Raw genomic sequence first — 25,331 nt, 5'->3', positions numbered from 1 at the left:
AAGAGAGCAATCTAGACACTTTGTTAAATGCGTAGAGAAAAATAACAAAAGATTCGGCTAAGAGAGTTAAAACGATTGTCTCCAGAGAGGGAAAAATAGAGGACCAGGGAACCGATTTAGGAATGAGCCTCGCAAAACTATGTGATTCTCAAATCATGTGTAGATATGATTGGATTAACATAATTAATAAAACAGAATAAACTGTAGGACAGTTACAGAATAAACTGTTACAATGCCACCTGCTCCATCAAGTCTCTTCTGGTCCGCAGTCATGATTCGTCTATACTTTGGTATTTAGGAATGCATCATCTGAAAGTCTGCTCTTGGCACCTAACTGCACCATGCCTTGCTTTGCAGTCCATTATACAAGTTGATAGTCAAACTCCTATTGATTCATAAATTCTTAGACCAACTATCGCCTGATTTCATAAGCATCACAATATTTCAGTCTAATACAGAGTAAAGCATGAAGACTCCAATAAAATGTGTAAAAATGTTGGGGTGCCTGGGTGGCTCGGTTGAGCGTCCGACTTCGGCTCAGGTCACGATCTCTCTGGCTGTGAGTTCAAGCCCCACATCAGGCTCTGTGCTGACAGCTCAGAGGCTGGAGCCTGATTTGGATTCTGTGTCTCCCTCTCTCTCTGCCCCTCCCTCACTCATGCTCTGTCTCTGTCTCTCTCTGTCAAAAATAAATAAACGTTAAAAAAAAATTTAAATGCTAATAATAATTTAGAAATAATAATAGTTAACATCCATGGAGCACTGAGGATATGCAAGGCATACAATAAGAGCTTCCTACCAGTAAGCCAGGGTGTCAATTTATTCTTCTTCCACAGAGGAGGCCATAGATAGGGCAGAAAAATAGAGCAGCTCTTCCATACCCAGGGGACGTAGTTCCAGGTTAGCATTAGAATGTCTATGCTTTTTTTTTTTTTTTTTTACTTATATGATTTTGTGCTTTGTGTTTTAAAAAATGGGCCTGTATTATTTTTCAATTTAACACCATCTTTTAAAACACGTAACGAATAGTAAGTCAATTGTAGTTTACATCTGCTGGCTGGCGGAATGATCTCACGTTACACGCATGTCACTTGGTCATAGAACCTGTGAGAACATAGAAAACGAACAAGGTATAATCAGTTAGATGATAAAATGATGTGTCAATTTTATTTACCGCCATATGAATCACAGAAGGGGGAGGGGAGAGGTACATATGTTTGAAATGTGAGAATACTTACTAACAGCTAAAAAAGAGCTATTACAATATGTTTAATCCCAAATCCATGTCAAGATACGAGTGACCCACAGGGTTTTTGCCTTGGTACAGAGGAGTAGAGGGAGTTTAAATCTGTGAAAATTGTCTTTATATAGAAAATTGTTAGGTAATTTTTACAAACTCAATGTCATACACTCTGACTTACCTAAGAGAGCATTAGCTTCTCCTAGTAATTTACTGATTTCGATTTTACCTGCTATTGTGTTTGGAAATTGAACCCTTTTGTGCTTGCATTCACACTTTGCCTCTAGAAGCCACCTGGCAAAAAGGAAAATCAGAAACCCAGTTACATATGAGAGAGGCTCTTCATTCCCAGCACCTGGCACTACTTAAGAAGGGAGTAGAAAATGAGTATGGTCTTGGCACCCCCCTCTGGTTTAGTAACAGAAAAATGATGGGGCCTCTGCTCTCTAAATACACCCTGTGGTTATCTAGGGTCACATCAAATATTTTCACCTGTCATTTCGTTTTATCACGACTTTAAACATTGTTTTGCCAACTTGTTGTTTCATGAATTTTATTCCTTTATTTCTTTCACATTGACTCCTGAAACTTACCTGTAGCTCACCTGGTGAGCTGTACAAAAGGGGACAAATGACGTGAAGAAAGCAGCTACAGAAGGGTCACAGCCCCTCCAAGACATGCTTATTTTATCCTAATTTTTTTATGTGAATATGGTATTAAATAGGGTTGCAGGAAATGAGAGATTAAACCTAAATTTGAACTCCATATGCTGGAACTTAGGTAAAATTCCATTACATTTGAATAGTTCTAAGCAAGCAATTTGTTACCCTTTATCCTTTAGTGGAATTGATGAACAGGTGGTTTTTAGAAGATCACTCAGTATATTTAGCTTCTGAAATTCGAGCGACTCAGGGTCTGATTGGCTGCTGTTGCCACGTGATAATTGGGAGCCCAGGCACCAAGCTCGCTCTTGCCTGGGGTTCTCAGGAGGGGAGAGTTGGGAGAGGCTTTGCTGCTGAGGAAATTGATTTGATCGAGTAAAGGTAAGGCCAGTTTATGGCTTTTTCTGACATAGTCTTTCTGGAGATGTTCTGCAGTTTCCGTTAAGTATTTTCCAAAGTTTGGGGTCATAACTGGGGAAGTTAGTGATGAAAGTGTGACTGGAAGAGCTTGTGACCCTATTGCCCTACTCAGGCCCTACTTACATCTGCCATGTGGTGTGTGATTAGAGTCAAGTCCTCTACTAACCAACTTACTGCTTGACTGAGTTGGCTTTCTCGTCCAAACAGAAAAATTTTTAAAAATGTTTTGCCTTTGATTTTTTTTTTCTAAATATATTAGGATGAAAAAGGATCTATGTTCTGCATTCCTATATTTATCCTGTTCTACTGGGCTTCATTTGCCTCAGAAGGAGTGGCAGTTTCGCCAGCTTAACAAAACCAGCCATGGCGGGGTATTGGTTTACATGGCAAATATCTTTGGGCGAAGGGACAGCTGCTCCAAGTCATCATCCACTTTTATCAGGAGAGTCCCACTCTGGCGTCAAACTAAGAAGGCCTTGGGAGATCCTTTCGTTAGTTCCTGAATTAGAAGCTTGGGCCAAAGACCCACAATCTTACACATACTTCAATCAGTGCTTTAAACGTTTCCTATTTTTCAGGTTTGAGGAAGAGCTACAGAAACAGAAGAGAAAAATCCATAGAAGCCAATGGTGTTCGGGGGGGAAATAACCCCATTGCCTTGAGGTTTCTATTTGTTCTTCTAAAACGATTGATTTGTTTTTCTGTGTTCTAATTTCAAGTGTAGGCTAGAATGCTACCATGTATTAGAGCGGCGTGGGGACCAAAAGCAGCCCTCTTAGAATTTTGATGCTGGGGGAAAGTTCTAACTTCTGGGAGCCAAGCTGACCTCCCTCTCACTAACGCTTTTGCTTGAAAATGTCTTTCGGCAAGTATTTAGAAATAGAAATACTCTGTTTCTTTGAATCCAAACCCTCTCGCTTTCTTCCCTCAACTTCCTTTTGCAAGTTGTACAATGAACTCAATTGATCCCGTAGCTAGAAGTACCAGTATTTAACACGTTCCTGAGGGAATCAAGAGAGAGTAATTTGAAGCCTCAGTTGTTTAGACCTGTATTTAAATATCTTGCTTAGCCTCCAAGAATCTATGGGTATGTAGACTGGATAAGTCTTAAATTCTGTTTTTGTCATGTTATGATTTCAGTCCTAGGGAAAGATTCTAATGTGTTTCTATTTTTTGGAATATGGAAAGTTTGTAGGGTGCCACTACTACTCTGGGAAAATGGCCGATGACGAAGAATATGAGGAGGTCGTGGAGGTAAGACTAAAACACCTGACTCTGACAGCCAAGTGTTTTATGTAGCAACAATCGAAGCTGTGTAGGTGAATTAATCACTTGAAAAATACATTGTCTATTATAACTTCACAAAGACTCATTATTAAAGCATGAGAAAGGAATATTTTATGTTCGGTTTCACTATAATTATGTGGGATTTAGAATTGAAAAGAAATATCACTGTTTCCCACTTGTGCTTTTCTTTAAACTCTCAGAAAAACATGGTGTGGGGGAAAGGCGGGTTTTCATTTGTCTTCTAAAACTCCTTCTTTCCCACCTGCCAACTCTCCTGATCAAAGGGACAGAGGAGATGAAGAGAAAGTTCCGAAAACTGAACTCTATTTTTTAGTTTCTGCAGAGCAATAGGGAAAAAAGAGCTATTTGCTCTTTGCTTCAACCAGCTGATCCTCTATAGGGTGATATGGATTCAATGTTCAGAATAAGATATATGAGATTATACACATATGTAAGACTATATATACACATATATATATATATATATGTAAATGTGCACACATACCTGTAAATAGAAATTTGCCGTACTCACAAGTGACATTTGGAGCCAATCAGGATGTCAATCGGGGTCAGCTTTCTGACCAATCCTATTATATTTACCTAAGGGAACGAGACTAGCTTTTGCTTTTAAATTTTGGGGTGGGGGGAGGAAAGCAAAGACTGAAGTGGACATCTTAAAAAACTTCCTCTGGACATCTGACACATTTTACAAAGCTGTTAATTGTTTTATAAAAATTTTAAAATCACATTATGGTTTTTCTTCACCAGCTCTTGCCTTCAGCTTCACAGTCTAGAAACAAATAAAGGCTTAGGGGCTATAATCCATATAAATATATTGCCATTGAATCTGAAAGTGCTTGATACTTCATAATTAATGATGATCTAAACATATGAAAATCTCCGAGTGCTGATGATACTTGGAGGTAGTTTTGAAAATCTGTGCTGCTTCATCAGAATGAAATTAAGAGCTACCCAGAACCAAATTCCAAATTAAAGTGCCAAAATTTGTCTTTGGAAGATTATTTTAGTGGCCAGTTTATGTTTAGGTGAAGAAAAATTTGTTATTCTACAAATAAAATTGCTTTTATTATTGAAGGATCTAGGGAAAAAAACACAGAATGAATCTCCTACAGTAGAACTTTCCACCTCTCTGGCTTAAGTGCCAAAGGCTACATTCTCAGTGCTCAGTATTATCACTGGTGTTATTGTTTTACATATGTCCTTATGGATCAGAATAATGTCTATTAAAACATTGACACAATTATACATTAGATTGCCTTCCCTATGGTGGTAATACCAGTGATAATTTTTAGCCTCCAACTTAAAAAAAAAATCCCTTGTTTTTCTTAAAATAATTGTATTCATTGGTCACTGGAAGTTATCCTCAGTGCTAGACTTGATTGATTTAACTAGATGTCATAAAAACGGAGGGGACTCCGTTTTTTTTTTTTTTTTTTGACATTTTGAAATTTTTAGGCATCTCATCCTTGCCATTTTGTTCCTAGTACTGCTTCTGGGTCTGACCAGCAGTTGCTAAATGGATAGACTTCCTGCCAGAGAGTGTTCAACCAAGGGCTCTCTGACCTCAGAAAAGATGCCATGAAGAACGGGATGGTGGCAAATTTGAGAAGATGGTCAGGGAAGAGTTCAAAAACAAGAGCTAGCTTTAAAAATATATCTTCTGGGGACCTTGGACATCTAAATAAAATTGTGCTATCCATCTCTATTCAAACTTAAACTTGGATTTGGGGCGCCTTGGTGGCTCAGTTGGTTAAGCATCCGACTTCGGCTCAGGTCATGATCTCACGGTCTGTGGGTTCGAGTCCCACGTCAGGCTCTGTGCTGACAGCTCAGAGCCTAGAGCCTGCTTCGGATTCTGTGTCTCCCTCTCTCTCTGACCCTCCCCCGTTCATGCTCTGTCTCTCTCTGTCTCAAAAATAAATAAACATTAAAATTTTTTTTTTTTAACTTGGATAGAAAGGACAAGAAGCAAGGATGTACTATCTAATTAGTGGCACAGCTCTAAAAAAAGTGAGATTTGGCATATATGTTAATGCCAACCATTTGGGTAACATTACTTTTTTTATAAGCTTCTTTCTGAGATACATTTACTAATGGTGAGAGCCCAGCAAAGGTAAAGTTGGATAGCTCCCAAAGATCTGCTTTTGCTTGGGGGCTCAGAAAATCCAAAATAGTTGTGAATCATTCATTTTAGTTTAAAATTTCTTCTCAAGTCACTGATGTTTTGTGTGGCCACAGGCATGGCTGTGTGTGGATCAGCATTAAACAGTATTCCCTAAAATGTCCAAATGATATTTCCCGTGTGACGAAGGCACAGGCATATAAAAGAGAAATTCTCTGTCCTTTCGGAGTTTGTGGTTTCTGTCGCTCTGTGCAAGGACACACTGATAGAATTAGATTTTAAACTAAAGAAATAGTACAGGAGCAAAGAAAGCCCAAGAGTAGGAGACAGTAGGTAAATTTTCTCCTATCTTCCTGCAGACGAAATAGAGCCTGCGGCCTATTGACAATGGTTAAATAACTTGATAAGCGTTCACTGAACCAAGGGGCAAAACAACAGAGGCCAACTGAGGGAAATTAAGAAGTCAGTGTTTTACCCTCTCCCTGAGTATGTTTTGGTGGCAGGGAAAAGAAAAAGGAAGCATAAAATGTTATACATTTTGTTGATTGAGAAAATGAGCCAAATGTTTCCTTTTTATCCCTTTCCTTTGTGCCTCGGCCTGAGGCTTTGCTTCTTGCTGGGTGAGGCTGGGGGAAGGATTCCACTCCCCTTACGCATCTGAAACAAAATGTCAGCCAGTTCCCATCAGCATCTATTTATTGCCCGTGATGTCAGAAGTAGAACAAAAGTAGGTTTGATTTCAGATCCAGGCTGCAGGCACCTCGCAGCCGTCAGCTACAAACTGCAGCCTAACTTTCCCACATCTTGTGCTGAGAAATCTGCATTTTTTCACTCTCCCCTTGGCATTTGTAAATTTTCATCTTTGCATCCTTTCAAGACCATTGTGCTATGAAAGGATACACCCCGCACTCTGGAAGAAACTTTCATTCCTTAGTAATCAGGAGGGTGTACGGATAATCGAGATGTGTATATGCTTTCGGGTCTATTATTTCCATGATACAATCCAGTTAAAAATGTTATTCACATTGAGGTTTCTGTTTCGTTTTATTGTTAGTCACAAATAGTGAGTTACGGCAAGTTTTTTTTTTTTTTCTGCCCAACCCACATACTCAGGATATTGTTAGTATATTTTTTTCTGCAAATTCTGCCCTGGGTACTGTAAGAAAAAGTCTTACCTTGTCTCAAGTTAAATAACTGCCCCTAATAAATAATCAGCCTCAGACACCTTTCTCATCACTCTGCATCTCCTTGCCTTGTCTGGTAGCATTCACTTTAACTCCCCTGAAGTTTCACAAAGCTAAAATGGGTCCCAAAATGTGAAGACGCTCCCTTGTGTACTTGCTTCCCACAGATAGTGCACACTGGCTGAGCTAGTGAAATAATCCAGTGGTTCAGCTGAGGCAGAGGAGAGGTGATTTCTGCTTTGTTCTCATGATGATTCCTTTGTGCTCTATTTATAGTACTACACAGAAGAGACAGTCTATGAAGATGTGCCAGGAGAGGTAAGACCCAACCTGTGTCTGCATGAACTGCATGCTGATTAAAGCAGGCAGAGCCTTCCCCTCTCACAGACCTCCAGGGCTACAGGAGCTGGCAAAGGGAGAATCTGAGAAGAATCCCTCACCTACGTGTGCCCAGCAGCAGATGATACAAGAACGAATGCTGCTTGTTTGACAGAATACGTCCCTGTTCTTGCTATTGAACGTATCCAAAGTGATTGGGGATCATTCCCCCATTGTTCGTGTAGTATTTTTGGTGTAGGTGGTGCTCATTAAAGCAATATCAATGGCCATCACCACTCTGTGACTGCAGCAATCACATAGCCTTGGACATACGATTTGCATGGGAACCAGCTGTTTTATTATATAGAGTTGTAAGTTGTGGGGCACCGTCTCTGCCAACAGGGACAGCACCGCGAAGCCTATGTCCCTGATGGTGCAGTGAAGTGCCACTTAGATTTTAGCACATTAGGAATTCTAAGAAAGCCATTCCCATAGATATTCCAAGGTGGAACTTTTTTTCTAAGGTGAAATCCCTCACTCACGCTGTATTTTCTGAATAGAGCAGTTTTTCTTGATCGTGACAAACAGGGATGGCTATCCCTGGAGCCTGCTCCAAGAGCCTGTGATTGCATGAAACCTAACATTTGTAGATGCTGTGAACTGGTTCATTTCTCACCATCAACCGTACGTCAGTAATAATGGGCAGAAAGCCACCTATTAGCAATGATCTGACAACACTAGGGGAAGTTGTCGTAGAGGTACAATTTCCTTGCTACTTAAGTTTCTCTTCATCATTTGGTACAGATGATATTAGCTGTGAAGGAAATCATGCTGTGAGATGGATTGAAGACTTGTCTGCTTACCTTCTTTTCTTACATCCAGTATTTTTAACCTTGGACCACACCCAAACTTTGGGCCTTAGTTTCTTCCACTATACAGCCTGTTGTAAGAAACAGTCATTTCCCACCTACCGCATGCATAGGACTGTTGTAAGGATAATTACCCCCTTATGTTGTCATCGTTATCCTTGTCCACCTAAACATTTATTGGTGTAAATGGCACTCCGGTTCAGATTAATTAACTGACTAAGCCAAAAGAATGGTAATCACTTGTAATACTGATGTGATTCATTCTTTAGAATTCATTATTCTTTGTGTTAGACTGCAGGGGAGAATGCCTAAAGACCTGGGGAACAAGCAACCAACTTCTTCTTAGGCTCATTTGCAAGTGAATATAAAATCAAGAATTTGAGCTTTATTTGATCATCTTCATCTTTTGTTCTTTGATCCCACGTTTGCTTTTACTTTACCTAGACGATTTAAGATTTTAAACGGTTAAGAATACTGTATTTCTGATTTTCATCCAACCTTAAGGGGTTTGGGTTCTTTTCTACAAATGGAATGTTAAGGCCCTGTAGCAAATTACTAAGGAGTATACTTTTTGTTCCACGCCATCTTGAACAGTCAGCATTCAGATTTATGTAACGTGATGTACTTTCATATGGACCGAGTATATGATTTACTGCTTTGACTGGCTTTAAATATGTAGGAATAACACTAGGAATGTAAGTCTGACTCGAGGTCAGAATAATGTGTATATACAAGATCATGATATCACGGTTTTTACTTACATAACAATGTTGAACTGCATGTCACATTTTCAGACAATAACAAAAGTCTATGAAACTACGACAACAAGGACAATCACATCTGACTATGAGCAATCAGAAACTTCCAAACCGGCACTGGTACAGCCAGTATCGGCAGAGCCGGTACCAGCCAAGCCACTGGAGAGGAAGAGGGTTATCCGGAAGAAATTGGATTCTTCTAAGTTCATGACGCCCTACATTGTACACAGTCAGAAAATGCAGGATCTCTTTAGCCCTGTAAGTTTCAAACCATTTCTGCTAATCTGGCTCTATTAGTGAGAAATTACTGATCTCTACCGACTCTGTTTTGGATGCTAGCTGGATTTTGTTTCTCAACCTCCTATGAGACAACAACTTATTCTGCAGAAATATAAGCTCTTGTGACTCTTTAATTTTCCTTTCCTCTAATTCATTTGCACCATTGCAGTATCAGGGAAAACATCCTTTCTGAAATTATTCCCACAAATTAAGCAGAAGGCCAATCGTACAGCATTTATTGGTATTTAATCACAATTTGTTAGCCAATCTAGAATAATGAAGTCCTGAATATATTCAGTTGAAATCAGTTCAAAGAAGCTAAATAACGTCTAATTAAAACTATGCCTGAGCAGGATACCCCTAAAGTAGACTAGTTAACAATATGTAAAATGATCTTTAAGAGTTGTATAGCGAAGAAGAATGTGTAGTTCAGAACACCAGGATCAGAGTAAGAACTCCTCTGAAATAAGGATTGGAATGTTCGACTATACCCCAGAACAGTGGATTTTAACTGTGGCCGCACATTGGGATCCTCTGGGAGGTTTAGAATTATGGATACCCAGGCTGTTCTGGTTTTATCCGCGGTTGGGACCTGTGCATAAAGATTTTTAAAAGCGGCCCAGGTGGCTCTAACGTGCAGCCTTAGTCCAGAATCACTGCTGTTGAAGGTCCCTCGTCCTTAACTTTCCATGTGCAGTTAGACTGTAACAAGTTATACTGACTGGAAGCAGACTGGATCTCATTTATTGATTGTCCATGTGGGCTGAGGTCTCACTAGGTGGCATAGCCTCCAGCAGCTTTAAAAAAACGAAAAGCAGCTCAGGGGAACATTGGATTATATAGGACTAAATGCTTATGTCAAAAGCATCCTGTTGCGATTGGTCAGTAAATATTTATGTCTGGTTTAGTGTTAACTCCTGGGGACTATTTGGTAAATTTCTAGTTCAGAGTCTCGAATGATCTAAAACCTAGTTTTCTAAGACTTTGATCTGTAAAAACAAGATTATTTTGCCTCCTTTATCCTTGCGGTATTCAGCAAAAAATAGAAAATTTTTTGTCAGTTTGTTGCCATAAAGTCTCAAATTCTGACACTAATATCCTAGAACTTCTGCTAGCTTGAAGAAAATGTTGTCAAAGGTTTATAGTATTTTTAAAATGGTTACTGATAAAATCAAGAGTATAATTTAGATTGCTGACTACATTCAAGAGTACTATTGAAGCATTAATAATGATAAATTATACATGTTGTTATTAAAGTGAGAACTCTGTATATTTAGCAGAAATAACAAAATTGCATTCCTTTTCAAAATACTCCATAATTCAGACTTTCCATTAATTCAGCTGGTGTCTCAGCTATCTGAACCACTGAGATTGAACTCCTGAATGGAATATTTTTGCATTGTATTAGCAATCAAATCTTTTCAGATAATTTCTATATTTGCTAAAATTATTGAGGTTCTGGCTTTTTATGTGTGCATTTATGTGTGCAATAAAAACATTGAGAGAATCATTTTAGGGCATTTCCAAGACAATAGTCTGTAATAAAATTTCTACTGTCTCAAGTATCCAACTGTGTTTAGGAAGAGCAATTAACAAATCTATTTTAGTTTTTGCTGAGAATCAGGGTAGGGGACAAAAAGCTGTTATAACTGATAATTGTTAGAATTTGCAGGATTTTTTTTTTAATCTATTGGAGATAAATACATTGCCTGAAATTTCTGCTGCTGTCTTATCAGGTTTTAGGCTAATATCTGATACTCTTTTCAGAATAAATACAAGGAGAAGTATGAGAAAGCTAAAGGACAGCCATATGCCATCACATCCGATACCCCAGAACTTCGCCGAATCAAGAAAGTACAAGATCAACTCAGTGAGGTGGGCTGCATTGCTAAAAGAAAGAAGACAGACATGTCAAAAACATGCCCATCACTGGGAATTGAGGGCTTTAATTGGTGTAGAGAAAATGAGCAGTCGGATTGCTGTGAGCCAGTCCAGAAATCTAGAGGAAGTATTGGCTATAGATTATGTTGCTCTAAATGTGAACCCCAAGAGACCTCTAAAAGCTTGGCTTAGCAAGTTAGCTTAAGAGATAGGAGATGGTAAATTCGAATTCACTGTGGTCTTCCATGTAGGAGAGCAGGGAGGCTGAAATTCAGCCAGGAAAGCAGATATGCAATAAATGCAGGGACTCTGCAGATTTTTGGAGATCACAGTTTTCTACCTAAAATGTGGAAAGTCTGCTTTGTGGTGCAGACGTTGAGTCATTGGGTTAATGCCCTTTTGTTAGAAGATACCCTTTAGTATACTCACATGTGCATGCCTGTCATGAACTCTGTATATTATTTCTGCAGGTTAAGTATCGAATGGATGGCGATGTTGCTAAAACTATCTGTCACGTAGACGAAAAAGCAAAGGACATTGAACATGCAAAGAAAGTGTCGCAGCAAGTCAGTAAGGTGAGGTCATGTTATGGATGGCTGGGATGCTAAGTAGCACGTAGATTACCTCTACCTGGCCTTAGAGGAGAAAACTGGACAGGCCTGATCCTGCTCACCAGTCTCATTTAAATCCAGGGGCCTCATGAGCTCTGGTATCCACACATGTCAGGAAGGCTGCACAGATGACTGAAGTGGCCGTAGGACCTATGGTGGATTGGAGAGCATATGCCCTGCAACTCAGCTCCAGGCAGCTGCTATACAGAGTGCAGTCCCGATGTCCCCAAAGTCTCTGATTTATTTTTAAAGAGGCTAGGGAGCTTCATTTTTATGAGAAATGCTCAAATTTCAAATGTAGGCAACTAATTAAAAACATTTAAAAATAACACATAAGTCAAAAGAAACATGTTTACTATCCAAATTGAGCCAATGACCAGTAAGATTGCAGCCTTTAAAAGGAATCTATAGAGAATCATAATCATGATTTAGTTAAAAAAAAAAAAATCAGACTTTTCAAGTAAAAGCTTACTAATGCAGGAAAAGTATTATGGGATGTTGACATGGTCAATGTTTTCACCATTGATGCTAGTAAAACACAAAGGCACAAGGGCAGCCTCTTGTGTGAGGACACTTTGATAATGAAAGACTTCACAACACTGTGTTCTCTAAACCCTCATGCCCTTGGGGGAGACATCAACCACACGTCCTCTGCTCTTTCTGACTAGGTTTTATACAAGCAGAACTGGGAAGACACCAAGGATAAGTACCTGCTTCCCCCTGATGCCCCTGAACTTGTCCAGGCAGTTAAGAACACAGCCATGTTCAGTAAGGTAAGAGCTTCTGCTCTGTCATGACTTCTGTCTTCCTATGTCCTTCCAATGTGTAATTTAGAGGAATACCCAGTACTTTTGATAATCGGGAATGCAGTTCCTCAGTCTTTTTATGAGTATCCTTGAGCCATGCAGGTTGCAGGGGTAGGTGTTGGCAAGGAGGAACTGAGAAGAAAGCTGTGGAGTAGAGGAGAGGAGAGGGTCCTGGTGGGAGCCTGAGCAACCCTGATGAAGGAACACATGGGGAGAACGAAGATGCACCGGGGAACTGGCTCTGAGAGACCCACAAAGTATAGACCCTGGGCTACACTTTGGGTATTTCTGGCCATCACTCTTACTCAATGTTTATTTTCTGACAGAAACTATGCTAAGTGCCTCCCGGCTCCTTACACTTGGATTAGTACTTGTTGCAGGAAGCAGGTGAAGTCCCAGAGAAGAAACCAAGTCAGACACATTTACTCTTCTGAAAATAAGATTTGCCAGGAAAGCAGGACGAGCTATTAATAAATATGACTCTGACTGGGTGGAAAGGGGAAAGTTATCTGTGGATTCTATTTACCTTTGATCTCACCTTGCCCTTGGCTCTTTTTGCTATTGATGGATGAATTCAAAATTGTATATTTCTTGTAAGTGTGAGCTCACTTTCTCATAACTTTTCACTCTTTCCTGATTTAGAAACTATACACTGAAGACTGGGAAGCTGACAAGAGCTTGTTTTACCCATACAATGATAGTCCAGAGCTGAGGAGGGTTGCCCAAGCCCAGAAATCCCTCAGTGATGTAAGTAAAATACAGTCAACCTCATTGGCAGGGTGGAATCAGAAGACCTCAGATTGTCTTCTGGCCACATGTTCATTGCAGTTCTTCTTTCGAAAAGACTAACTGTCATTATTGCAGATGAATACATCTAGAGTCATTATAATTTATGATGTCTACTTAAATCGGATTTTATAACTTATATTAGATATAATTTAGTCCAATCTTGTTTTTTCATAGGTGAAGAACCTGAGTCTAAGACCACATAGGTCATTAGTGGCAAAGCCCAGATTAGAGGCCTGGTCTTGTGATCTCAAGACCAGTGTTCTTTCCACTGCAGCATCTGCCCTCTGTCCCCTTGGCTGGGGTTGAAGTTTTTCTGTGACGTTACAGGGGCATTTTTAAAAACCTATTGAGATCATAGCCACTTTCCCAAACATATTAAGTGAAAAATGTTATTGAACTATCCTAATTATGAAGTCTGAATTGTGGTCTGTCCCCCTTTTTCTACATGGACTGCCATACTTGTCCAAACATGTTTGTGTAGTTACTTCGCAAAAAGCTCTTGCCATTGGGTGTACAAGGAGGATATTTCAGAGTTAGTAAAAATCAGCAGTCCCCTGGCCAGAATTTTAGCATTTTAGACCTTGAAAACAGTTAATTAGAGGAACTAAAAAGCCTAATAGTTTTAGTCCTTAGGTTGAAAGCAGTGGCAGCAGCAGAGAGCCCCACTCGATTCTAGCACTTTCCCTTGTTTTGAGGTTCTTTATTTCTTGACCCCTGGATTTGTTAGCTGCCGTATTGAAAAGACTACTACTCTAGTCTTCAGGAGAGCACTGTTTTATTATTTAACAAGTTGTTTTTCATTCAGTTGTCAACTAAGCCCCGGGAACCTCTTACATTCACTGTGAATGTAAGTCAGTTGAAATTTTCAACAAGTCAGTTGAAAATTACTGTGATTTACTTCCAGTGGATCTTAGGATCCTATCTTGCCCTGTACTGGAATTATGCATATTCATTTGATGGCATCTCCAGCTTTTGAGGTCTAATTTTTTATTGCCTCTCACTTGATATCATTTGCAAATTTAGTGGGCATATTTCTATCTCCATTTGCATATAATTGGTTAAAATATAGCATAGAAATACTCCTATCTTTCCATAGAGTAAGTTAGGAACTAATGAAGCCATAACAAAAATTTAAGGCCGTCTAGTACACAGTACCCATTTTGATGTGTAGGGACCTCTTGTTTCTCTTTTAACTTAGCTTTTTGGTTCTGTATCTCATAAATCTACAATACTGTTGTGTAACCTTTATCAAGTGATCAATAGTTATCTGTTGAAAGTCCATTATGCATGCATACCTAGCAGGATAGAAAAGTATAAGAAGTTTTCATATCCTTTCCCTTGAGAATTTATAATCAGGCTGATAACATGAAAGTGTTATATATTAAATAACATGAAAAACTTTTTAATTTTTTTAATTTTATATTTTTATATTTATATAGAAAGCAAATTCTATAGTCTAATACTTGCTGAAAGACAGGGCACATGCAAGCAGTTAGCAAAGGCCATGTGGAAGTGGTAATCCAAAGGGAATGGGCAGTGATGAACAGGAAAGGCTTTTCAAGTAGAGCGAGCACTTGAACAAAGGGACAGAAGTGAAATGAGTCTAGAGAGGGCAAAGAAAGTGAATGCTGTGTGTGCCTAGTTAGGAGACCATGTTTAAGAAACTGGCAGCAGGACCTTGAAAATCAGGCAAAATCATATCATAGCTTTGACATGATATGTATTCAATAAGAGATATCGTATGATTTTGGTGGGGAAAACAATATGCTAAAAGCAAATGGAAAAATTTTACAGACAATACAGTGCATTGAGACTAGAAAAATTGTGATAATTTTAAGAAGGCTATTTTAAGTAATACAGAAGGATTGAAGGGATGACAGGGACAAAGGAGAAGAAGAACGGAATCTGAAGGTAGTAAGTATTGTAAAAGTGTTAAGGACATTGGATATTGGAGATGAAAGAAAGAAAGGAGCCATAGAGGAGTTAAGGTGAAAGACTGGTAGTCTGGGTATATAGGGGTACAATGGTAAATATGCATTCGTGGCAAGAGAAATGGAGTTGAGATAATGGAACATTCAGATCAAGACATTTTATAGATAAATTAGAAATTTCATACTGTTGCATAGGTGTGAGAGCAGGAAAGAGATTAACACTTGAGAGTCATCAGAATAAAAGTGACAGCTGCAGGCGTGACCATGTATGAGGGAGGCAGAACAGTGTATGCCCAAGGGCAGAGTTTTGGAGGACACCACACTTAGGACATCTGGAAAGGAGCCAGCCACGAACAAAGAAGTTGAAGGACAACCAGGAACTGCCATGTCATGTAAGCCTAGGAAGAGGTTTCCAAGAAGACACTTAATCTCCAAATGTCTCCCTTTACCCATAAAATGGAGAGATGAAGGGACACCTCATGCCACTCTAGTGCTATGGACTTTGAACAGTTAAAGTTGGCCACGTATTTTGAGATCTCTCAGTAGACTACATAATGGAGAATATATAACAATGAAGTAAAATCTTCCCATCTTTAGAAAAACTTGGCAGTTAAGGTATGGCTTTTATTCTTTATTTTTTATGTTTTGCAGATTAACTATGCACTAAGTATCAGATTACCAACATGCCTATGAATAATGTCAGTACCGTAAACTTCTACAGTTATTGGGCACAGAACCCTAAGCAAACTGTTGTTCACAGAACATACGACTGGATAGGCATGTAGATTTCAGACTAAGGGCTTGGATTCAGAGGCTTTCTCTCCCTCTCCTGCACCTTCTTCCAGTTTCTCTGAACCCTACTTACTATGTTTTTCTTGTTATCTAAGCAGAGACAAAATACTTTGCAAACCCCAAGAGAGTCCTTAAGCTGGCCAGAGTGCAGAATTCTAACTATACAGAATTCTGAATAAGATTCCTGAGAAGTTAGGACTTCCAGATCTGATTTCTCTGAAAATTCTTGACAGAATGTCATAGTTAGTAAACATTTTTCTTGATAGGATGTTGCATACTCTCTGAGGACTTAGCCAGCCATGGAAAATACCAATTGCCCTATGCCTAAAATAAAGTCTTCACTACTTAACAACAACAACAACAACAAAAAGATTGAGCAGTAGAATTAATATAAGTACATTTTAAAATTGCTCTTTTGTATCCCTGTTGATTTAATGTTCATAAAAGCTTTTGTTATAGGCAGTAGGTAGACATTATTAAGCTAAGACATAGCTAGACTTGGTTAAACCATGAAGGAGATGACTGGGACCCTTGAACTATCCAACTTCTTTATGTCGTAAATAAGAATACTGCCACATGGAAGGAGAAATAATTTGTAGAAGTCTCACAAGTGAGTAGGAGAAGAGTTGGGATGATAAATCTCCTTTTGTGATTTCCCCCAATGGCCACAGTGTATAAAACACACATTCAGAAATCAATCATTGAACCTTCACTCTAGTCAGTTTCTGTGCAAGCCACAAGTGTTCACAGATGAGCAGGTATGTTTTCTATCATCCCAGAGCTCATAGTCCAAGGTGGGACAGATGTGTAAGCAACCAATCACAGTGTCATCTGATAATTCCTTTAAAGGAAGTAAGGGCCAAGTTGAGTGAGATCCCAGGAAAAGGTCCTCAGGTTAGGGAGGGGAGACTGTGATGTGGAGAATGAGCAGCAGCTTGCAGGCACATGGGGAGAGTGTGGAGCTGGGGCATTCCAGGGAAAAGGGAACAGCAGGTACAAGGTTCAGAGGCATAAGAGGTTTTTGTGGGTCTGGGGACCTACAAATAGTTCTGCATTGTGGGGGCAGGGCTCAAGATTGGTGGAAGAAAATGTCTAAGTAGTCAGTAGTGGAGGAACAAAGGAGGGAAAGAGTGAAGGCGCTGCATGATTAATAGACATGATACTTATTTTAAGACAAGAGAGGCCTTTCACAGGCTGAAGGAAAGGAACCAATGAAGAGGGAGCAGTTGAAGCTGTCAAGAAAGAGAAGGGGCAATGGATGGATCTAGGTCCAGAGGGCTACTGGAGGGATCAGCTGTCTGAGTACAGGACTCCTGCCCTACAAGGGTTGATTCTCTGAACCATGCAGCAGGTGGGAAGGAGGGATGAGTACAGGGAAAGCTAAGCATATGTATAGCCTCCCTTTACTCTATGAGAGAGGAAGCTGAGAGTTGACTGGGGGCCTAAGGACAGTCTTGGGGTTTTACACTAGCCACTGAAAGTAGAGACTGACCAGAGATGCATAATGGGGTTTTCAAGCTTCATTGAAGGCAAAGTGGCAATTGGATACCATAAACTCAGAGTATCGGGCACAGAGCCCCAAGCAAGCTGTTGTTCATAAGCACATATCACTAGGTAGGCACCCTGACTTCAAGCTAAGGGCTTAGGTTCAAGAGGCCCCCTCTCCCACTTCTGTACCTTCTTCCAGTGGCCCTTTTAATCATGCTTATCACATTATCATTATCCAATCAATAGAGTTGTGTGATTTTCTTCAGTGTCACTCATCATCCTGGATATAAGATTAGAGGAAGTGTGTAGTTGAGTTGATCCAGAGCTAGGGGTATGGTAGCTGATGTAAAGACAAGAGATTGGGAGTTGAGGATGCCAGTTAACAGAATAATTTCAACTGCAAATCATGGCATGGATATAAATGGAAGGAAACAGATCTAGGATTAATAATCTTGAAGAGGGAAGACTTAACGAAATAGGAATTGCTGGTAATACTGAGAGCAAGGGCGTGTAGCATCTGCAAGGATAAGTTACTGTTATGTGATAGACTAAAGTTTAAGACTTCAAATACAGATGAATACATAGTCTTTTTCAAAATTGCCAACAAATGGAACATGGGAAATAGAATAATTTTCTGTGGCTCATGAGCGTCCCTGTCTTTTATTTTGTCAGATCGCCTACAAAAAAGGTCATGCTGAACAGCAATCTCAATTCACATCTCTGCCGGATCCTCCAGATATAGAGTTTGCAAAGAAAGTGACCAATCAAGTGAGCAAGGTAAGTACATAGGACTGGCCTCCCTTGAAAACTCTGACTTAATAATCTCAAACATCAGAGAAAGTAAGTAAGGGGGATTTAAAGACCCAATGCCAACACTGTAAGGGTGTTTTTGCAATATGACTCTGAAAAGTCGGCAGCAAAAACATTACATCCATGAACATCATGGAACCATGTTAATAAATGTTTAGCCAGCTTAATGGCTCCGTGATGAGGAAATGTGAAAGCCGCATTTTGAAAACAGAACCTGTGCCCTGATGTCATTTAACATTTTGACTTGCAGGAGTGATACTAACAAAGAACTGAGTCCCCGCACGTTTTCTTTGGAGGATCTGATTGTTTTAATTCAGTGTACAGTTTTATAGCTGTCAGTCAGACATGGAGAAAATAAGAATGCATGTGTGATCTCTCAGACATAGCCATTAGTTTGACAGCCATGGGCAGTGCACCTCATAACTTTTAAAGCCCAGGCAAACAGCTTAGTCTGTCTATATTTAGGCTGGTAAGCTAGCTCTGAGGAATGCAGGCCTGACAGAGAATGCAGAGAGACAGATGTCCAACTGGTGACCAGACCCATGCTAAATTCCTATTTTAAATTGGCTCAAATCAGGCCACTTTCTCCTGGGATACTGCTGATTTTAAATACTTTTTTCTTGGCCCTCTGTGGAGTTGAGTCCCAGTTTGGTCTTCTGCTTGAATTTTGATGGAACCTCAAGGTTTCCATTTTGTTTAGGTATTTTGCAGGAAAGGATGTCTCTAGTAAAGAAGAAGGAAGAAAAGTTATGGATGATGAAGTCTATTCAATGATGTTTGTAGTGTCTGATATTGCAGACTACTAACTGTATAACCAGAGGCTATTTGGAGAATCTGCTAAGTACAGTAACTTTTCACTAATAGGAATGCCATGACCCTGAAATTTGCCCAGGACTAAGCGGAAATGAACTTTAGAACTGTCCATAAAGAGCCGGCCTACTGAAAGTGTTGATATTTAAATAAGATTGGGAAACAAGGGTGATGGAAAACAAGGGTGATGGACCTTTTTTTGAAGAAAAAGAAAAAGCTCCTTTCAAGTGGTTATTTGTAAAGAAAAATTTATTTTTAATTTTTATTTAAAACATATTTTAAAAGCTATCTTACTATTGCAACATGCTTTTACCTTGAGTGTGCAGTGTGGGTACTTGAATGTGATAAAAAATAAATCACTTTCACACTGCTCCAGTCTCCACTAATTTAGACACACCAGTCTAGAAGTGCACTCATCAATATAGTAGCCATCATCCACATGTGACTATTGAGCATTTGAAATGTGATTGTATAAACTGAGGGTCTTCTCTGTGTGAAATATACACTGGGAACACTTAGTATGACCAAATGAATGTAAAATAGCTCATTCATTATTTTTATACTGATTACAGGTTGAAATAATATTTTTGGACCTATTTGTTAAGTAAAAATATATTATTAAAATTAATTTCCCACCTGTTCCTTTTTACGTTTTAAAAATTGGCTACTAGAAAATCTAAAATTACACTGGCAGCTTGCATTATATGCCTGTTGGACTGTGCCACTCCAGCCGGATACGGTGGCATCATTAGCCACTTGAAAACCTCACCGGGGCTGGATTTGCCCTTGTGGAATAACAATGTGAGCCAAGGGAGAATGGGGGAGGATGAAAGTCACCATATTTGGCTGTTTATCCCAGTCTTCCCCAAATACCAAGTTCTTAATGGCTGCTGTGCATTCAAAATAACACTCACTTTAGGAGGAAATGCTTATGATCTGTAGCAGTCCATCCAAAAACAAACCATCCAATAAGAGAGGAGTCGGGCTGCAGGTGGAGGAGAAAGAGGTGATTTTGCTGTGGGACCTACCTCTTTTCTCTTGAAGTATTCCCCATGGTCATGGGCTCTGATGCATGTTTCAGTATCATCATTTCCTTTCTTTCCAAAATAGATTAAATCCCCTTATGTACTCACTCTTATGTATTTAAATTCAGCATTTCCTTGTCTGTGTCTCCCAATACATCCCTTTGTCTTATAGCCTTTATTTCATACATTAATATAATGATCGTATATCTGTAATGATTTATATTGCTTATATATTGATTATATTCTGTTTACCAGCTTTCCTTACTGTACCTGTCAGAATCAATTCTCTTACCTTTGTCTTTGGCCAAAGGCACCAGCTCCAATACCAGCACTCATCCTGGCTCAGCTGCATTTTGTAGCCCTAACACAGACGGACAGGCAGGCAGGGTTGTTCATTAAGCAAGCCTTCCAGGTGAGGACACTATGCACACTACAGCCAGCTGAAAGTGGGGTCCTGAATGCAACATTGGGAAGTCCCTTTAGTTTCTCTGTGCTTGCTTCTCTGCTTCTTTCCAGATTCGTAAAAGGAGAAATGTGAGACTTCAGGTTAGAATTTCCAGTTCAGGGACGTAGAGTTGAAAGGAAAAGCTCTGTTTCCTCTACTCTCTATGCGTACTTCTGCCACCAAATGGGTTTTTTACCACACCAAACAAATTCTCTGACGCTAAATTGGTGTCCTATAATTCAGTTCAATTGACATTATCTTCTTGGAGTTAGCTCAGATCTCACAGGTTAAGGGCCCAGACCCATGAGACTACCCCTACTTCAGACACTAGTCATAAGTCTGGACCTCCCATACTTTGGACTATAAATCCGGGTTCCCATGATCCCCTCCTCAAGTTTAATAATTTGCTAATAATCGGCTCACAGAGCTCAGGGAAACCCTTTTTTATGTTTATTACATGATAAAGGACACCGATGAACAACCAAGATAAAGAGGAACCTGGGGTGAGGTCCCGAAGGGTCCCAAGCACAGGACCTTCTGTCTCTGTGGAGCTGGGGCATACTACTCTTCCAGCGTGTGGATGTGCTTACCAAAATGGAAGCTGTATGAATTGTGTCCTTCATGGATTTTTATGGAGGTTTCATCCCATAGGCCTAACTGATTATTAACTCCGTCTCCAGCCCCTCTCCCCTCCTCAGAAAATGAAGGGTGAGGTGGAAAGTTCCAAGCTTCTAATCATGGCTTGGTCTTTCTCATGACCAGCCCCGATCATAAATCTATCCAGGAGTTGTCTCATTGAAACAAAAGACAACCCTATCACTCAGGAGATTACAAGGTTTAGGACTTCTGTGTTAGGAACTGGAGGCAGTGACCGATATATACTATTTCACTAGGATGTTTTTTTAAAAAATATCTTTCAGGAAATACTGTTACACAGCATGAAGATGCCAAACTGTGATCTTCTAAAACCACGGAAAGTCCTCTATAATAAAGAATTAGGGGGAGATCTCCATTGATAGCAACAGAAGAGATTTGGTTGAGTAAGGAAAGCATCCCTGGGCCCACTGTAGGCAATGAAAATACCAGTTGGGAACCCTTCCACAATTCTGAGAGGATAACTTGTCTTCAAATGAAACTGTCAGAAGTCCCAGTATTTAGCTACTCATAGAAAAGAGTGAAGAGTGATTAACTAAACTGGCTTTGTATTCCTTCCGTTTGATAACCACATCAAAACCACAGATGCAGATAGGGAAAGTAGAAAATGAAACTATGTGTTTAAGTAGGACATTAGTGTGTCCAATTTGTGGCCCAATGGAAGCACTCTCAGCTCATTTCTGGGGAGGAAGGACTATGGGGAAGCAATTTTACTACATCTGTTAACATGCAGTTACTCTCTTGCCCACAGAAGGTGTTTCATAGCTTGTAATTGACTCAATGTACTTTCCTCTGTTAAGTGAACACAGAATCTTAGAGAATATTAAATTGATTCTTGCTGCCAGATTTCCATTGATTGGCTTTACCTATGACAGAGTTGGACAGAAGAATTAGAGTGGGGTTGGGGGGAAAGTTGGATGTTGGACCCTGGTACGGCTAACAATCTCTGTGTACCACATAAGTACTCAGGCCTTGCTGCCAGACTCGTAGAATAAGACCACTTGGTTGACAGAGGAGGTACCACATAGACACATACCTCACTCTCCTTCTCATTCCTCAAGCTGCAGGCCTTCAGCCTTTTAACTCCTCTCCTACCTATAGATGGAGGGGAAGGCCATAACTTCCTCAATAGATAACAAGCCCCAGCCTCTTTCCTTACAATGAAAATCTTCCCACACTTGGGAATACTCAGGGGTGGATTGTGAGAGATCCAACTCTATGGTGACTGGTTTATGAAGAGGAAGAAGTGGGGAAGGACTTTGGGTGAGGGTGCTGGATGGTCTTGTACTCTTATTTTTCATCGTGTTTTAATATCTTTTAAAAAATCAGACATCCATCTCTTAATGTAAGAGTTTTAATTTTCTTAACAAATCTACATATGTGATTCTAATTATTTCTTCACAATAACCCAACTTTTGGATCTCATTAAGAGAATCTGCCTTCTCAATTTTAAATCCTATCACAAAGTTCTGGGGATATATCAGGCCCAATTGCCCCTATCCCCTAATCTTAAAGGTCTCTTCCTTTGCCAGCAAGCAGAGAAAGGGCAGTATTCCACCAAAAATGTGGATTTGGAGGTCTTAACCTGGGGTGTGTATACATCAAGAACCTCTGAAGTTGTGTTTATGGGCATTTTATAGCTTTCTCAGATTTCTGAAGAGGTCTATTAGCCAAAAAGATTAGAAATACTTCTATAGGCAATCAGCAAATCAAAACATCTGTTTTGACCAATTGAATTCAGTCAGTTTTGACTGACTAAAGAGTTGACTTCAATTTTTAAAACTTCCAAAGAAGAGAGTAGGCAAATTGACACTTAAATGTAAATATTATCTCAACAAAGATTTTCACTGAAGAATACACATGCGTGTGCATACACAGACACACACACACAGAATTTTCTCCAGAGTTTCTTACTCTGTTATGCTAGCAATGTTGGCAACATTATTGTTATAATTATTATACCATACATTTGTTTAGCACTGAAGAGTTTGCAAAGGACTCTTCAGGGTATAAACTTATGTAAACTTTTCAACAGTCCTCTGTGGAAGGAATTATTATTGCCGGTGCTGTGGTTAAGAACCCTGAAACTTGGAGAGGCTAAGCCACATCTTTGGTAATGATGGACTTTAGTCTTGGGCTCAGAGCTTCTGAACTCCGTCCCAGGAATCTAAAATTTATAGTTATGAAAAACACTTGGCTAGCATTTAGCGTATTAGCCTCTTGAGAAGAATGGATAAAGGCATTTGAGAGAGGGCTGAGCATCCTTTAACTCAAACTCACTGGCTTTGCATATCACTCATCCTTGGTACTGGTTCTGTTGAAGGTATACCAGAAAATCACTTTCTTTTTTCCTGAAGAGTGAAGTGGGGGTGTAGGCATGCAGACACTTTGAGACTTGCTGGTTGTTAACACATTTCTATGAGCCAAGAAGGGGAAATTGTTATAACCCAGCTCTGGCTCATATGCCCAGGTTTGGGATTGACTGGTTGAATTTTATTGTAAACATATATATTTTTTAAATGTTTATTTATTTGAGAGAGAGAGAGAGATGGAGCATGAGTGGGGAAGGGGCAGAGAGAGAGGGAGATGCAGACTCTGAAGCAGGCTCCAGGCTCTGAGCTGTCAGCACAGAGCCTGATGTAGGGCTTGAACTCCCAAACCGTGAGATCATGACCTGAGCCAAAGCCAGACGCTTAACTGACTGAGCCACCCAGGTGCCCCTAATTTTATTTTAAGAACACTCTAGGCCAAGGCAGTTTGAAGTCACATATCATGGGCTTAGTTCAGTTTAGTTTTGTTGGACATGCATTTATGAGGTCACTTTTGTGTGATGCATTTTGTGTTAGATTCTGAGGATATAAACATAAAGAAGACATAATTCCTCTCAAGGCTGCTCACAGCCTGGGGTTCAGGTAGAATGGTGTGTGTGAATAAGATGGGGCAATTTTTGAATTACTTACGAGTTCTCATTAAAATTTCTTCAAGTCTAAATTGGAAAGTGTTATTCATTAGCCTTCAAGCCAAATTTTGTGGTGGCATTCCTTTCTGGATAATTAGAAGTTTTGGTAAATCTCAGAAATTTATGGCTAATTTCATCTGGCATGGAAATGTGGGTTGAGTGGTTTTGTTATAACTCTGAAATATAAGTGGAGGATGTTCCTGAGTCTCTTCCCTCAAACATCAGGGAACATCCATAAGTTTTGAATGAACTAAGTTCCCAGACTCAACAAGAAGGTGGTCAATTATTACCTCTACCCTCTCGCCCAACTTTTTTGTTGGGTAAATTGATACTATCCTGGAACATTTGAAGACATCTATTAAGAACTTAAGGACCATAGTTAAGATATGTTTTAAGTTAAAAAAAATTTTTTTTAAGCTGCCCATTACCACTTAGTTTTCTATCCTATTTGTCAATTTCTATATTTTCTATATTTCATCTTTTTTTTCTCCTAGAACAAATACAAGGAAGACTATGAAAATAAAGTCAAAGGCAAATGGAGTGAGACACCTTGCTTTGAAATTGCAACCGCCAGAATGAATGCTGATAATATCAGCACAGTAAGTAGGAAGGAATGACCAGATGTTCTTAGGTTGAAAGTGTGACCCTTTCTTTTATGACTTCAGACCCCCAGCTGCATCTAAAGTGGTACCAGAACATTAGAGTCCGGGTACCCCTTCATGGGGGTAAGATCTGTATAGAGTTCCTATCAAGAAAGAAATTCCCCTATCTCTCTTTCCTTTTGAGAAATACTGCTTTGATCAGATTCCATTATTCATGCCTCAACTTTCATATGAACAATACAGTTTCAAAGTGAGTACAGGTTAAGGGGGGCCCTTTTAAATTTATTCTTTGCCTGGGGAGCCCAAACAGTACATTTATGAAACTGATTAGTTTCTTCCCTGATTTTCTTCACTGAAAAACACTCTTTCTTTTCTCTTAAGTTCTCTACCCCTGGCCTTTTAGAGCTCCTTCTTGAAGGCTGGTTTTCAGCCTATTATAATTGCTCCAAATCTCTGTTAAGTTGCTAATTGTTTTTGTGATGGCACTGCATTCTCTCATTGTAACCTGACTTGTGTAAGCCAAGAGGAGCGGCTTTGTGTAACCTCTCCCACCAGCCCCTGTCCTCCC

General features: G+C 39.6%; 1 protein-coding gene across 1 annotated transcript in view; it reads left to right on the top strand.

Annotated features, from left to right (window-relative positions):
- The first annotated feature begins 3,540 nt into the window (after nucleotides 1-3,540).
- Nucleotides 3,541-25,331, top strand: part of NEB (nebulin) — a 223,788-nt gene continuing 201,997 nt past the window's right edge. Inside the window, exons 1-9 of the mRNA XM_042948758.1 lie at nucleotides 3,541-3,576; nucleotides 7,213-7,254; nucleotides 8,918-9,139; nucleotides 10,928-11,035; nucleotides 11,512-11,616; nucleotides 12,321-12,425; nucleotides 13,101-13,205; nucleotides 18,131-18,235; nucleotides 24,656-24,760. Coding sequence (XP_042804692.1) covers nucleotides 3,541-3,576; nucleotides 7,213-7,254; nucleotides 8,918-9,139; nucleotides 10,928-11,035; nucleotides 11,512-11,616; nucleotides 12,321-12,425; nucleotides 13,101-13,205; nucleotides 18,131-18,235; nucleotides 24,656-24,760 — 933 coding nt within the window. The remainder of the gene's footprint in view (nucleotides 3,577-7,212; nucleotides 7,255-8,917; nucleotides 9,140-10,927; nucleotides 11,036-11,511; nucleotides 11,617-12,320; nucleotides 12,426-13,100; nucleotides 13,206-18,130; nucleotides 18,236-24,655; nucleotides 24,761-25,331) is intronic.

The sequence above is a fragment of the Panthera leo genome, chromosome C1 (assembly GCF_018350215.1).
Source record: "Panthera leo isolate Ple1 chromosome C1, P.leo_Ple1_pat1.1, whole genome shotgun sequence".
Taxonomy (NCBI): Eukaryota; Metazoa; Chordata; class Mammalia; order Carnivora; family Felidae; genus Panthera; species Panthera leo.
Note: the sequence above shows the minus strand (reverse complement) of the source record. Positions and strands in the feature narration are given on the sequence as shown.